The sequence below is a fragment of the Rhinolophus hipposideros genome (assembly GCF_964194185.1).
Source record: "Rhinolophus hipposideros genome assembly, chromosome: 17".
Classification (NCBI taxonomy): domain Eukaryota; kingdom Metazoa; phylum Chordata; class Mammalia; order Chiroptera; family Rhinolophidae; genus Rhinolophus; species Rhinolophus hipposideros.
Window position 1 is genome coordinate 19,393,598 of NC_138063.1, and position 16,395 is coordinate 19,409,992.

Here is a 16,395-nt window from a genome sequence, read left to right on the forward strand (position 1 = left end):
GCGTTCACTGGGTATGCCTTTCACATGCTCTGGCGTGACTGTCACTTTGTGACTGACATAACTATCAAAGTCATAATTAATGCTCTATGCAAGACCACTTAGGTAAGGAATTGCACCGGGGAACCCCAACCCTCTACGCCCCCTCAGGTTGGGACCATAGAGCGCAGGCGCAAATAAGGTGGGCGGAGCGGGGAGAACGCGCTGGTGAACTACGCCAGAAGCGCACGCGCTGCGCACCTTGGATAGGGACACGAGATGTAGTTGGACTCAGCGCGCAAGCGCAGCACGCTCTGGCAAGGGGCGCGCGCAGCTGCAGGACCCAGCACGCAGGCGCGGGATCCTCCCTATTAAGGGCAAGCAGAGACGGTCATTAGCGCGCAGGCGTCTCACTGGGAGCGGAACCCGATAGGCGGGCCCCGGATTTCCGGTGTCGGGGGCAACGAACGGCCGCGGCGGCGACAGCTACCGTTTCAGAGGAAGCTGCAGCAGAAGAGGAAGAGGAGCAGAACCAGGCGGGAGGTACAGGCGGGACTCTCGTCATGGGTCCGCGGACCTAGAGCGGCGGAAGCTACCGGCCCGAAGCCGAGCTGGTGAGACAGTCGTGGGGGGTGGAAGTAGAGAGCGCTCAGGCGGAGGATGGGGAAGAATTGAGGCTCAGAACACTGACGGAGCGGGCCCTCGGGCCGATGAGTGGGAGGAATGGCGGCGTCGGAATATTGAAGGGAAGGAATGGGGAGATTTTAGACGGAGGACGGAGAGACACGGGGCTCGGAACGCTGACAGGGGAAGTGTCGGGATCCCGGACGAGGACGGAGGGGAGTCGGGGAGGATCCGAGCGCTCAGGGGAGACATCGGGGCCTTTCAAGTTAAGGAGGGAAATGGGTGTGCAGAACCTCGAGGGGCAGAAATGAGGTGCGCTCAGGCTGATGACGGAGAGAACCGGGGGCATTGGGATGCGGGAAGGGAGGAACGGGGCTGTTCTGGAGGACGAGGAGAAACGGGTCTGCACACTGACAGGACGGCGTGGTTCTGGGACAAGAACAGAGGAATGGGGGGTTTAGCATGCTGAGGGGGGAAGGCAGGGTCTTTCAGGTTCGCGAGAGGAAGGGAGGATGAGGACGCTGGAGGGAAGGAGAAGAGAACTTGCGAGCTGCAGAAGAGAGGAATAGAGGGGTTCCGGGGCGAGATTGGGAGGAATGGCGGCTCAGAACGCTGAGAGGGGAAACACGGGGCGAGGATTTCAAGCTGAGGAACAGAAGGAATGAGGGGCTGCTTAGGTCAGGGCTATGGAGGAGTTGGGGACTCTGGCAGAGGACACAGAGGAAACCGATGTAGTACCGCAGAGATAGCAGGATCCAAGGACAGCAGGCAGGGGAGGAACGGGAGGGTTAAAGGGCCGAAAGAGAGAAATTAGGGACTCGGGGGTCAGGGAAGGGAGTGGAGGGGCATGAGAATACTGGCAGAGTGCCGGGACCTCAGTCTGAGCATGAGTGGAATGGGAGCCTCTTGGCCTGAGGATGGAGGGACAAGGCCTCTCAGGCTGACGATGGGGAGTGTGACAGTCTTGGGGACAAAGGAGAGAAGTAGAGGGCCAGTAGGTGACAGAGAATGTCTCGTGGGCCAAGGACAGCGAGAATGAAGGGAGAGTGAGAGCCTCCTAGGTTGTCATTGGGCAGAAACGATGGCCTCTCAGGCTGAGGGTGGGGAGGAACGGGATCAGGACACTGCGAGTGAGGAATGAGGACCCTTGGGTTGAGGACGGGGCTATCAGGTCACGAGGGTGAGGAGTGTCAAGCTCCTGGGCCTGGGACAGGGAAGAGTTGCGTGGGAATAGGGGTTTTCTCTTCCTTATGTTGGCCAATTGCCTGTGGCAGGTCCCAGGTCTTGGGCAAGTGTTAATATATAGCAGTGGTTTGTGTGGCCTGGGGCATAACATGTCACCTTCTAGAGCCTCAGTTTCTCCCATTGCCCCTCCGTGTTGCAGGCCGCTGCTCCTTCCCGTGGTCCCCATGGCTGAGGAGTGGCTGGACTGCCCAGCCCTGGGCCCCGGCTGGAAGCGCCGGGAGGTTTTCCGCAAGTCAGGTGCTACCTGTGGACGCTCAGACACCTACTACCAGAGGTACTGGGTGGGTTGTGGACAGTCAGAAAGGGCTGAGCCTGGTTAGGCAGGGTGAAATTGGGGTGTGGTTAAATTTATGGGTGGAGCTAAAATTATGCGTATATAGTCGATCCTCATTACTTGCAGATTCTGTATTTGCAAGTTTGCCTACTCACTAAAATCTATTTGTACCCCCAGAGTCATTACTCAGCTGTGTTTTCATAGTCATTCGTGGACATGCACAGAACCGCAAAAAAAATTTAAGTCGCCTGGTGCACGCACTCCCAGCTTAGGTTGAATGAAGCGTTATTTCAGCACTTGTACTGTAAACAAGTCCTTTTCATGGTCTACTTAGTACCAAGCTTTTTGAATTTTTGTGCTTTTCATTGCTGAGTTTGCTGTTTACGATGGTCCTAAAACTTAGTGCTGCAGTGCTATCTAGTGTTCTAAAGTGCAAGAAGTCTGATGTGCCATAAGAAGAAAATACGTGTTAAATACGCGTCAGCTTCGTTCAGGTGTGAGTTGTAGTGCTTTTGGCTGTGAGTTCAGTGTTAATGAATCAAAAAATATGGTACATCTAGAAAAGAAAGAGGACGTTTTTCAATTCGTATGTGAGGCTCCTCCAGAAAGTGCTAAAGTAACACCTGTAGTACGTGATGAAGCTAAGGAAAAGGTGGGAAAGTGACTAAATTCATGGATCCATGAAATGATGAACAAACACAAAGTGTAGTGGACAGCACTGTGAATCCTGAAAGCCAAGGACATTGATGGTCATTTCTCACCCAGGGTTAAGAAAATGTTAAACCTATTACCGCTAGTGCTGGCTGTCTCTCAGGTTTCAAAAGGTGACAATGTTGTTAAAAATGTGAAATTTTCTTGCAAGGCAGGTTCTGCAAATCAAGAATGCTGAAGATATTTTAAAAATACCTGCAAAGTGCTACATGGGAAAAGAGTTGGGTAGAAGAGTAGATTTTCAGTGCTGGCTTGTTTTATAAGGACGTTGGCAAAGAAACCTGTATAATGCAGATGGCCTGCAAAGCTTCTGGCTTTAAATCACTCAAAACCATGCAGTTCATTATTTGTAAGAAGAAGATATTAAATAGGGTGTCCTTTAAACAGAAACACACAAAAAACAAGGTTACATGGGATTAGTTTACAAGAATGTTGTGAGTAGAGGCTTGTAGGAACCTAACCTGTAGTTCCACAAGGAACAGTGGTTCTGTATTCACTAATTCAGGGTTCCAGATGACTTTATAGAACATAACTACAATAAGTAATGAAATTCAACTATAAATACACAAACATACGTGTTTATAAACAATTTACACTTAAGGACTTAAGTTATTTTAAGATGTGCTAGTGAGGGAGGGGATGGGGAAGAAGGTGAAGAGATTAGAAAGAGCAAATTAGTAGACACTATAGTCATGGAGATGTGAAATACAGTATGGGGAATGTAATCAACAATGTCGTAAAGATTATGTAAGGTGCCAGATGGGCCCTGGACGTATCAAGGGGATCACTTCATACTGTAGATGCCTGAGCAATGTGATGTACAAGTAAAGCTAACGTAGGATAATACTGTATGTCGACTGTAAGTGTATGTGTGTGTATATATGTATATATAGAGATATATATGAGGTGGAGTAGTGTTGTCGCACAATAGCCTAGCCAAATGTCCCTTCATGTCTTTCCTTAAGGAAAGAAGAGTTTGTGAAATTGTGCCTTTCTGGGACTCTGTTCCATCCTTTGTTTACACCTTATGTCTCTCTGTCTGGTCCCCAAAAGATGGTTTGCAGCCAAAGACGGGTAAGATATCTCATGGGAGATACAACCTAAGCCAGGTGGAACCGAGTGGGGACCCCAAATGAGCTGCCTTGGACAGGTATGGGAAGGGGCCTTGCCTCCCCTTCCCCCTGCTTGGGAAAGTCTATTGCCGGCTCTGGCTTTCCCCTTGCACCTGGTTCCACTTCTCTCAACAGAATTGTTACCATGTGAAAGACTTGATCCTGAAAAGGTACATACTTTAGGTAAAAACATCCTGGGACCTTGTGATTCCGCTGTTAACAGACAAAGGGTAATTGGAATAAACATTTTTCTGTTGGGAAGTCTGCACCTCACAGACCGTGTAAGAAACAATGTTGCTTTCTTGTAGTTGTAGACCTCTCAATAAAAACCTCCAGCCAGCTTTATTCTGGGCTCCAGCCCTCTGAGACTGAGTGACCCCTGGCCTTCGGAGAGATTTAACTGCATTAAGTCTCTGGTTGTTTCTTGCTTAAAAACTTAACCCAAACCGCCCCTTCTCGCCTCCTCACTGCCCTTGTTGCGCCGGAGGTGACAGTATAGCATAAGGAAGATAGTCAATGGTGTTTTAACAGTTACGTAAGATGTCAGAGGTTTCTGGTTCAATCCCTGCATGGGCCACTGTGAGCTGCGCCGTCCTTAAAAAAAAAAAAAAAAAAAAGATGTCAAAGGAGTAGTAGCTTGGGGAGGGGGGCTTATCACTTTGTGAGGAGTGTAAATGTCAAACTATTACGTTGCTTTGTACACCTGAAACTAATAATAATAAAAAAAGATATACTAGTGATATACTAGTTATTAAATTTTCTACACTCTTCATGAACTCTTTTTGTGTCTAAGTTGCTGTTTTCCTGGAGGAATATAACATTACAAATACAATTATATTTATATTTAGTTGTACATTTATTCACGTATTTGCAATTTGTATAAACGTTCAACATTTATAAATGTAAGTGCAATTATCAAGAATTATAGAGGATCTGAGATTTTTACCCTACTTAGGTTGAGAACAAGTGTCAGTTTAGTGGATGCTGGTAGGAGATACGAGATTCCTGGGTCAGGGATGAAAGACAATTTATTACTCATAGCAATAACAGTATCCAGAATGTCATAATTTTTGGGTGGGTTCCCAGAATGCCAATTCCCACAGGGTCACATGAAGAGGGCTAACTAGCACACCTGCACCTGTAACTGGGTTGTATTGTGGGAAAGGAACCCTGAGCTTAAGGAATCCAATCTTTCATAATGTTAGGACAGTAAGGATGTCTTCTTTTTTCTCTGGAAGGAGACCCTTTTTCTTACCTTCTAGGATTGTTTGCTGTGTAAACATCCTTGAAAAAATAGTAGCAAAGGACATTCATTGCTTCTCTTGCAAGACATGCAGAAGTACCATGTTTCCCCGAAAATAAGACCTAGCCATACCATCAGCTCTAATGGCTCTTTTGGAACAAACATTAATATTATGTTATACCCAGTCTTGATATAGTATATAAGACCGGGTGTTATATTATGTTGTATTATATTATATCATATTATATCGTGATATTATACACCCGGTGTTATGTTAAAATAAGACCAGGTCTTATATTAATTTTTGCTCCAAAAGATGCATTAGAGCTGATGGTCCGGCTAGGTCTTATTTTCAGGAAACACGGTACCAGAGATCTGTGGAGTCTTGTCTCCCGACATTAGTTACTTATACTTTATTTTGTATGTAGTTACATTTATTTGATTATACATTTGTTTGTTTGTATGTTTATATGTACGTTTTTATATGTATACTTTTAAACACCTGTTTCTTATGTAAGTTTTCTTGTCTGTATGTTCAGCATGCAAAACTGACATATTTACATGTTATTTACTATATTTGTGTTTATTTTCACTGATAACAGAATACCATTGGTAATATGTGTTATAAGCGCACACGTATTCATTTACATTTATACTGTTAACGTATGTGTACTTGCTGGCATTTATACGCTTTTAACATTTTTGCTATTCAGGGTTAGTTGGGGTAGGGCCTGGTCAGAGCTCACAGGCCTATCCCAAGCTGCCTCCTATATCCCATGCGCCCTGCAGGCCTGTTTGCTAACCCAGTCGGGAGGTTGTGTGGGTGGAGAGGCAATGGCACCACTTGGTACCAACCCATCCTGGCCCACCCCCAGCCCCACAGGAGACAGGATCCGAAGCAAAGTTGAGCTGACCCGATACCTGGGCCCTGCGTGCGACCTCACTCTCTTCGACTTCAAACAAGGCATCCTTTGCTATCCAGCCCCCAAGGTACTACATAATGTGGGGTACATGGGTGTAGGGGTGGCTGAGCCACCTAACACCCTGCCTCTGACCTACATTCTGCCTGCCCTTGCTCTCATCTCCAGGCCCGGTCCTTGCCTGTCCCCAGCAAGAAGCGGAAGAAGCCTTCAAAGCCAGTCAAGGCTACGAAATGTCAGGTTGGATCCCAAAGAAGTGAGGACAAGAAGGAGGCCCCAAGAGTTGAGACCAAGGCTGATGCTGACACAGCCCCAGCTTCTCTCCCTGCGCCTGGGTGAGTGTTGGCCTAAAAGTTGACCAAATGGGTGAGGATTGTGGGGGAGGGTACACTCAGGGACTATACCCATGTTTCCAATCCCAGGTACTGTGAGAACTGTGGAATCAGCTTCTCAGGAGATGGTACCCGAAGACAGCGGCTCAAGACATTGTGCAAGGACTGCCGAGGTGAGTGGCTCCGGGGCACGGGTGCTAGGAGCTGGGGCAGGCCGGGTGTCCAACTAGGACGTTGGTGGAGGGCTAGAGGTCGAATGATGGCTGTCAGGGCAGAGGTGGTGGATGAGGTCTGAATCTGATGTTCCCTTTTCCGCTTCTCTTCTTACCTCTCCTTCCACCCAGCACAGAGAATTGCTTTCAACCGGGAGCAGAGGATGTTTAAGGTAAGCACGACCTGCCTCTTCCTCACAGGTGTGCGGTGGCAGCAGGATGTGATGGGGGCTAGTGGAGAGTCTGACGGATCCACAGGGCGTCAGAGGTGTTTTGCAGGGAACTGGCCACGGTCAGGAGACAGTAACAGGAGTTAATGGGGTGTTAGGAGACACAGAGAGGAGGTTAACAGTGGACCATAGACATTGTGAAGTCCTCAGTGATGGTGGCTGATCAGTAATCATACAGCGATGAGGCGAATGGGGGACTGGCAGACATGGTGATGGAAGCTAATGGAGGGTCAGTAGGCACTTGAGTGGCAGTGCTCCTAGAGTTACTGCTTGGGCCCGTGACCTTGCCTCACCCCTTCCTGGCAGCGTGTGGGCTGCGGGGAGTGTGCGGCCTGCCAGGTAACTGAGGACTGCGGGGCCTGCTCCACCTGCCTTCTGCAGCTGCCCCATGATGTGGCCTCGGGGCTGTTCTGCAAATGTGAGCAGAGACGGTGCCTCCGGATCGTGGAAAAGGTGAGTTGAGCAGGTGGAGTGGGCCCAAGGCTCACCTGGCCTCTGGCCCTCATAGCCCTGGCCTCGTGCATCATGCCTCTGCCCCTCACCCCCCACAGAGCCGAGGGTGCGGAGTGTGCCGGGGCTGTCAGACCCGAGAGGACTGTGGCCATTGCCGAGTCTGCCTCCGCCCTCCCCGCCCTGGTCTTAGGCGCCAGTGGAGGTGCGTCCAGCGGCGCTGCCTGCGGGTGAGTTAGGCTGGAGGGGCCAGTGCTGGTAGGGCCAGGGCTGGGACAGAGCTTATTATGCTCTTAAACTTGTTGCTGCTGCTGCTTCCTCCCAACTTGGCCTTGCCCACCTCATGTCTTCTTTTCTCCCCGACCCAACGCTCACCTCTCTGGCCCCACCTACCTGCCCCTGTCTGCCAGCACCTTGCCCATCGCCTCCGTCGCCACCATCAGCGATGTCAACGACGCCCTCCCTTAGCTGTGGCTCCCCCTGCTGTGAGTGCCCGTCCCATACTCTGCCTATCTGTCCCACGCATGCTTTCTGCACTCCTGGGCGGGGAGGGTTCGGTGTCTGCCTGGTGCGACCAAGCCTGAACTACTCTTGGTTTCTCCTAGGGTAAACGTAGCCGCCGCAGGGGAGGCTGCGACTCCAAGTTGACGGCCCGGTGGCGTCCCCGAACCCAGACTCTGCCTCCACTTCCCCCATCGCAGCCTCCAGAGTCCCCAGAGCTGGTGAGGCCCTAGTGGGCAGGGGGAAGGCACAACCCTTATCTTACCTAGTACCTACCCTGACCCACCCCATTTGCCTCTGCAGCACCCCAGAGCCCTGGCCCCCTCGCCACCTGCCGAGTTCATCTATTACTGTGTAGACGAGGACGAGCTAGTGAGTGGCCCCATCATACCTGGACTATTCTAGACTCTCCCAGGGCACTTGGTTAAGCCCAAAGAAGCAGATCCTGCGATGGGCCTAATAGAGGAATAGCAAGGCACAGTAGTGGGTGCTAGTATGGAATGAGCAGACAATGGGGGAGGGACTAATACTGGATCAGCAGGTGCGCTGACAGTACCTAATGTCAAATGAACCAACACTGGTGGGGCTAAAAGGAAAAGCTGGCACAGTGACCGGAGTTGATATAGGATGAGTAGACATAGCAGGTGTGGTGATGGGAGCTAATAGAGGATCAGCAAAATCCTGCTGGAGCCGGGGGTGTGGGGTAAGACATTGTCTTGGGAGCTAGTGGGGAACTAGCAGATAATGATGGACACTGTATTGAAGCAGCCACAACCCTAACAGTATCGAGGGCCTTCTGGTGCCGTGACAGTGCCTGATGTGGGTCTAGCAGACGCTGAGGCTAGTAGGAGTCAGGCTAAGACTAGGGTGCAGCCAGTTTCCTCTGATGGGGCTAGTGGAGGAGCAGCAGACCAGCGCTATAATAGTCCTAGTGACAGCACCCCCATTCCCCTTGTCCCCCAGCAGCCCTACACAAACCGCCGGCAGAATCGTAAGTGTGGGGCCTGTGCAGCCTGCCTGCGGCGGATGGACTGTGGCCACTGTGACTTCTGCTGTGACAAGCCCAAATTCGGGGGCAGCAACCAGAAGCGCCAGAAGTGTCGTTGGCGCCAGTGCCTGCAGTTTGCCATGGTGGGTGGGGCAGGAAGGATCAGTTGGGCGGGATAAGTTGGGCCAGGTCCCCCAGTGCCTGGGAATGGTGGGCAGGCCTGGTAGGTGGGTGGGGCAGGCCAGTGGGTCCCCCAGATGGTTTTGGCCAAGCATTAGCAGACATCATACTGAGATAAATGAGGAATCTGGGTGGTATTGCTAACAGGTGACTGGTAGTCTCAGTGATGAGGAACTCGTATAGAAGCAGGTTCTGTGCTGGTAGTAATGGGGGATCAGCAGACATGTCGATCAGGGCAGGGTGGTGTGGTCGGGGCATTGCACCAGGTGGCCATGACATCCAGCCTTTCCTTACAGAAGCGTCTGCTGCCAAGTGTCTGGGCAGGGTCTGAGGATGGGGCAGGGCCGCCCCCAACTTACCCTCGTCGAAAGAGGCCTGGCTCAACTCGACGGCCCCTCCTGGGCCATACCCTGAAGCCCCCGTTGGCCGTGTCCACAGGCCCACCAGAACATGTCCAGACTCCAATGAAGCAGGAAGCAGGCGGTGGTTTTGTGTTGCCCCCACCTGGCACTGACCTTGTGTTTTTACGGGAGGGTGCAAGCAGTCCTGTGCAGGTACCTGGACCTGCCCCAGCTTCCACAGAAGCCCTGTTGCAGGTGAGGACCCCATCTTATCCTGCCCTTCTCAGCCATACCCAGCCTTGTGCCAGGAAGCTGGGACCAAGTCTACTGCAATCCTCCTTCACACAGGAGGCGCAGTGCCCTGGCCTGAATTGGGTTGTGGCCTTACCCCAGGTGAAGCAAGAGAAAGTGGATGCCCAGGAAGACTGGACACCGGGCACAGCCATCCTGACTTCTCCTGTATTGCTGCCTGGCTGCCCCAGCAAGGTGGGGGTCAGTGATGGGTGATCTGTGAGCAGAGTGATGGTGAGCCAAGATGGTGGTCCTTTGAGCAGAGCAATAGGCGTGCTGATTGCAGCCTCTCCACAGAATTACCCCACCTTCCCCAGGCAACTAGCTTTGCCTGCATTGCTGCCCAGCTAACAGAAAAATGGAAACCTGTGAGGAATGGGAAAGGTTTGTAGACAAACGGTTTTTCTGTGCTGAAGTGTGACAAGTAGGATTTGTCAGCACAGTGACAGGTTGGCTAATAGAGACCCTTTTCTCAGGCCAACCCTGCCTTTCTGACTGTTGCCCATTTCCCACCTTCCCCAGGCATTAGACCCAGGCCTGCCACTTGTGAAGCAAGAGCCACCTGACCCTGAGGAGGAGAAGAGCAAGGATGACTCAGCCTCTGATTCGGCCCCAGAGGAGGAGGCAGCAGGGGTTGGCACGCCAGTGGTCAGTGCTGGGGGACACATCACCCTGCCCTGACCCTGCTTTAGCCCCACCGGTCATGTTGACCCATAATGTTAATTCTTCCCCAGATCACGGAGATTTTCAGCCTGGGTGGAACCCGCCTCCGGGACACAGCAGTCTGGTTGCCAAGGTGTGCCCCACACAGTGAGGGGTGGGGGTGGGGTGGGTGCCGGTCAGATGTGGGTCCTGAGTTTTCAAAGGACAGCCAGCAGTTCGGCGTGCTGTAGTGGGACGTGAGGCCCCACAGCACTGCGCTGATAGTGGTCAGTGGGGAGGTCTGTGGAGGACCCAGAAGTTCCCTGAGGTCCAGGTCAGGGCTCTCTGTTAGGGAGCTGAAGCGGGGCCGGCAGGGGTGGAGTCGAGGGAGAACACTCTGTGCAGCTTGGTGAGATGAGGAAGAGAAAGGAAGGAAACCTGGTCCCCATCTCCCTAAGAAAAACCAGCAGGGGTCATAACATACAAATCCTTACTCAGAGAATCATCATTTGGGGACTTTTAATACCTTTGGAGTCTCCAGGAGGTGACCAGGTGGGCTGGGCAGTGGCGGATGGGAAGGAACTCTGAGTCCTGAGATGGCTCTGTGATCTGGGGCCACATGCTACTCTGGGGTCTTGGTCTAGTCCTGTGCCTTCTGGAGTATCCTCTGTGGAGGGGGTTACGCTGTTTTTCTGGAGCCTGTTGAGAGGTTATTACAGTTTCAGCTGCTGTGCAGAACTGTCCATGCAGGCTTGGCCGTAGGATGAACGATAGGTGTCTGTGAGGACTGGGAAGGTGGGAGGAGGACAGGGAGGTGCTGCTTCGTGCAGGACGTTGACAGAGCCCTAGATTGGCAACAGAAACTACTGGCTGCAGTGCCTGGCTTCCTTTGTTTCTGCAGACTAATTTCTGCAGGCCAGAAACTCCTCCCTCTGTACTTGGGCTGTTACAGAGGTATGAGTTCTGACAACTAAGTTTGCGAACTTAGCCTAGAAAAAGTGCTACATGCCTCATTGCTGAACATCACTACGGTCACCTTCAAAGTACTCCCCTTAGGAAGCTATGCACCAACGCCAGTGCCTAGTCCACCCTTCAAGCAATTTTGGAACTCTTTTTCTGGAATGGCCATCAGAGCTGTCGTCATATTACCCTTCATGTCCTGAATGTCATTAAAATGGCTTCCTTTTAGTATTTCCTTAAAGAAAGAAGTCATTGGGGGCCAGATCAGGAGAGTAAGGAGGGTGTTCCAATATAGTAATTTGTTCACCGACTAAAAACTCCCTCACAGACAGTGCTGTGTGAGCTGGTACATTGTCGTGATGCAAGAGCCATGAACTGTTAGTGAAAAGTTCAGGTCAATTTCATCTAACTTTTTCACGCAGCCTTTTCAGCACTTCCAAATTATAAACTCGATTAACTGTCCAGTTGGTACAAATTCATAATGAATAATCCCTCTAATATCAAAAAAGGTTAGAAACATTGTTTGGACTGACAACATTTTTGGTCATGGAAAATTGGCTGACTTCCATTGTGCACTTTGACGCTTTGTTTCAGGGTCATATTGGTACACCCATGTTTCATCACCAGTGGTAACACAGCCCAAAACATCGTCTTATCTCTCAAAAAGGTCTTGGCAAACTTCGACTCTCCTTTACTTTTGTTCATTGGTGAACTCCTTTGCAACCATTTTTGCACACACATTTCTCATGCCAAGGTTTTCAGTTAAGATTTTCCTAACTGTTCTCTATTGATGTTTGCTTTGTGTGCTATGCTTCTCACAGTCAGCTGATAATTGTGATGCACAATTTGATGAATTTTGGCAATGTTTTCGTCAGTTCTGCTCTTTACTGTCTGCCCTGGCCTCTCTTCATCAATGATGTGTTCTCTCCCCTGAGGAAAACCTTTAATCCATTTGTACACTGCTGTTTCCTTCATGGCATTCTCCCCATAAACTAGGACTAACATGTCCCTGATTTCACTTCCATCTTTGACAAGTTTAACAAGAAATTTAATGTTTGTTTGTAGCTCTAATTTAATCTCACACATTTTTTCATGACGACACACAAAAACATGCAACCACCATAGTGAGCTCCATTGAGCAAGACACCGCCACACGTCGACAAGAACACAGATGTGAGACACAGATATCCCAAGGTTATGAAACCTTACCGAGCTGTTTGTACAGTGCTGCCATTTTAAACACGGTGGCAAATTTGCGAACTTAATTGTCAGACCTCATACTGATTGAATCTCTGCTCGATACACTGCAGTGTGGGAAATACAGTGGTGAATACAATGACTGTAGAAGGTTTATCCTTCAGGAGACACAGGATTCCTGCCTTCAGGTAGCTTAAAATCTAGGTAGGGAAACAACTTCCCCATGTATGAGAAATCATTACATACAACGGAAGGTAATGATGTGCTATGTTGTTTGTAATGGAAGAGTTGAGAAGAGAGAAGAGAGAAGAAATAATTAAGGGGAAATGGATGGTCGACACAAAAATAGTAGGAAATGGTTTTGTGATGCTCCATTTTGCAGGTAGCAAACCACATTCAACATACAGAACTGCTCCCTTTTCCCTAGGTCCAAGGACCTTAAAAAACCTGGAACTAGAAACCAGTAGACTGGAGGCTTCTGCAGACTGTAGGATTCAAGGTGATACATAGAGACCGGCTTTATGAGAGACAACACTGATGTGCTCAGGCTGGACCAGAGAGTGATGGCCAGGGCTTGTGTAGGAGTCGTAGGAACTGGAAAAACCTACCACCAAGCCAGAGAGCCAGGCCTGTTCAGTACTTGGAGCTTATAGATGAAGTAAGCAGAAAGGAAGAGAGAGGAGGAAGCTGGTGTCTTCTCCAACTGGTGCAAATCTCAGAAGCCTGAGTGTGATAAGAAGTTTGGATATTAGGGGTGGAGGAGCTGGGCTTGGGGCTGGGGATAGAACTAGAGCCACCACAAATAACCTAAACAAGCCATCTTCTTAAATAGTAAGTGGCTTTTGGGTGAGACCTGGCAGTGTCTCTAAGTAACTGGGAGATAGCAGTTGAAAATGTAACGTGAATAAAGAAGGAAAGGAACTGCTGTTTGGTGAGTTCTTCCTATGGATACAGTTTATTCCTTTAAACAGTCCTTTTAGGAAGATACTGATTTTGCCCATTTTGCAGGTGGGAAAACTGACTCGAATAACTTGTCCAGTGTCAAACAGCTAGTATTGATAGAGCCGAGAATCAAACCCAGGTTGTAAAAGCCTTGTTCTTTAAGCCACTAACCTGTAAACTGTAATCCTGTATTCAATAATGTGTAATAATAATATAGCAACAAGTTTCCAGTAACCCTGAAAACAAGATAAAGCCTTATAACAAATCCCTTCCACTATTGCCTCTAGCATGGCTTAAGGAGTACCAGGGCTGTGTGGATGGAGTCACCGTGTCAGAGCATCTGTGTATCCAGATACTGGGTTCTTTCCAGGCTTCGGATGTTGCATAGGATTCCTCAAACCCTGAAGGTCATCCTTCCCAACTGGCCACGTTTTTTGCTAGTTTACTTACCTCTTTCTTCCTCCTCCGCCAAAGCAGTCTTTAGACGTAAAGCTGCCAGCCTGGCTCATCTTTCCTGACAACTTGTGTTCCCTGACCCTTGATGACCTTTGTGCTTGGTTTCTGTTCTCAGCCCTGTTGACTAGGAGTCTTGAGTTCCTGCTTCAAGGCCTGTCAAAGGGCCAGTCTTGGCTCACCGTCTCACTCTCCAGTTCTTTGCAGTTCTTTGCATCATGCTGAAAGTGATTAGACTTAGTAAATCCATTTTACTTACTTAGTAGATCCATTGCTTAGCTAGCTTTACAGGGCTGGGACTAAGTGTGTGCCTCCTTAAATTTTGTAGCCTGTGTGCCTCCCTTCACTCCAGTTCCTAGCCCTGCAATTTGACATAATTCAGATGTAGATTAGCCATTTCCTTACTGTAACTCATGATACAGCCCTCTGCCCCTTGCTTTGCTTCATCCTACCTACTTCAGCCAGAGTTGACCGGATAATTTTCTGCTATTGTTTTTGCTCCCCCCAAGATCCAACTACCCAACCCTAGTATTCCGATAATTTTTACAGTGATGTCCTAAGTGAAATTTATTTGATTGGTACTCTGACTCATGAGATGAGTCTGGTTACCATGTGTATTAGGATACAATTAGAAAAGCAACACCACTAATATAAAGATTTATATATATATATATTTATATGTGTATATGTATATTATTTAAGGAGTTTATTATAGGGATTTGATCATATGCAATTGTGGGAGCTGGTTAAACAGTCTCTGTAAGGCTGTTGTCTTTACATCTAATGCTGGAGCTTGAAGTCTACAGGGCAGGCAATCGGAAAAGGAAGATGGATGTAAAGTCTGGGAGACGGAGGACACATTGGCGCCCGCAAGCACAAGCCGGAATCCCCGAGGATGGCCTGGAACCCATGTCAGTCGCACGCCACCTCCAGCTTCGATGATGTGGGTGTCCTGCAGGCGAAGCTGGTGCCCTTCATCACGGAGTTAAATAGGCATCTGGCCTGGGAATCAGAAGCTGCAGGAAGACCCCGGGGAAGGTGGCGCGGTTGCAGGCGTGGCTTTCCCCACACCAAGGCTGTGAGCCAGCAGATAGATGACCACGTGTGAACTGTAACAGTGCCTGGTGCCCCTGCACCACCCTTCCAAGTGTAAAAACTGCTGCTGCTTCACTTCTGCCCTCCAACTATTATGTAAAATGTTTCCTGTGGCCCATCCTAACCAGAAGCATATGGGGAAGGGAGTCCTGGGAAACAGACTAGTCAAGGTGACAGTACAAAAGTACAAAACCACTCTGCCGTGAATCCACTTCCAAGGGTCTCACTGCTCACGTGAGGATAACTTGATAAAGCCACATTGCTGGAAATGCAAAGCTGAAGACCATGGATTTTATGGTGACTCCAGCAAGTACAGAAATCGTGTCACGCCCACCCACTAAAAACATTGATCTTGGCTCTTTTTGGTCATTCAAGTACTGAGCACCTGGCCCATAGTAGACACTGAATTTAATACTGGGATACGGGAATGAGAAAGATATAGTCCCTGCAGTTTTATTAAATACATCAATATGTACTACAAATGGTGAATGGATTTCCAACTCTATCATGGAATTTAATGGTGAAAATACAGAATTCAGGGAACTATCTGGAGGACAGCCCTTGTATGAACCTTGCTGGGGCACGATAGGAATTGGAAATAATATAGTTTCTGTCTCTAAGCTGTTCTATTTTAAAATTATTTTTAAATGATTTATTGTCCCATTTACTGATTCATATATTTAGTGTTGCTTTGGGGAATGTCTTAATGATGGTAAGAGTGTTGACTGCATCTGAGAAAGTGGGATAGTGGGTGGTAAGACAAAGGTCAGGTTCTGTCCAGCGACCATGGGCAAATCACCTAAGGCCTCCGACGGGGCGGATGGATGGGGGGTGGGTTGGCCACCGTCTGGCTGGAGGCCCAGGTTCACCGAGCGCGGAGCCCGTCCCATCCGCCCTCGGAATAGGCCCACCAGAGGGCGCCGGGGGTCATCCCGCCTGGGCTCAGGGGACAGCCCCTCGCCCCTGGCCAGGGCGGTCCAGGGGCGTGGTCGCAAGGTTTCCAGATGTCTGTTCCTGTGCGGCGGAAGGGAAGTCGACTCCCCTTCACAAAGTGGTAAAACAGGCCAAACCTAGCGGGAGTTAAATTACGGAGCTCTCCCAGAGTGAGGGCGCGGAACCATGAGCTCAGGACTGACGCAGGACAGCCGGGTTTCCCCTCACAAGGGACGGTTTCCCCCGTCACCAAAACTCATTTCGACATGACCCTCCAGGCTGCATGACCTCGGGGGTGCCCTACAGGTGCCCCTTAATCTCAGCTACTTCTCCCAAACCCCCGCGCCTGCTTGAGGGCGTTTTCATGGCTTCCCTTCCTCCTCAAGGGTGTGGTGTCGGGTGGTTCCACCCAGACCAACCCGTAAGCCAGGCATCCTTGGGAGTCGGAGATCAAGGAAATGTCCTCGGGACTGTCCAGTGAACCGAGACCATCATCTAATTTCTTTTTCTTTCTTTGTTTCAGGCTACATAAACTCTTAGCAG

At 49.6% G+C, this 16,395-nt stretch overlaps 1 protein-coding gene across 1 annotated transcript; it reads left to right on the plus strand.

Annotated features, from left to right (window-relative positions):
• Positions 1 to 424: 424 nt before the first annotated feature.
• On the plus strand, positions 425 to 15,570 carry LOC308510044 (methyl-CpG-binding domain protein 1-like). Its single transcript, XM_081078881.1, is given in 18 exon segments — positions 425 to 590; positions 1,985 to 2,119; positions 6,061 to 6,175; positions 6,274 to 6,440; positions 6,528 to 6,610; positions 6,782 to 6,822; positions 7,186 to 7,332; positions 7,431 to 7,559; positions 7,740 to 7,814; positions 7,935 to 8,051; positions 8,134 to 8,202; positions 8,794 to 8,961; positions 9,295 to 9,594; positions 9,688 to 9,825; positions 10,153 to 10,278; positions 10,365 to 10,426; positions 14,631 to 14,661; positions 14,663 to 15,570. Coding segments are annotated over 17 exon segments (2,148 nt in total). The 5' UTR covers positions 425 to 590; positions 1,985 to 2,009; the 3' UTR covers positions 14,933 to 15,570.
• The last annotated feature ends 825 nt before the right edge of the window (positions 15,571 to 16,395 follow it).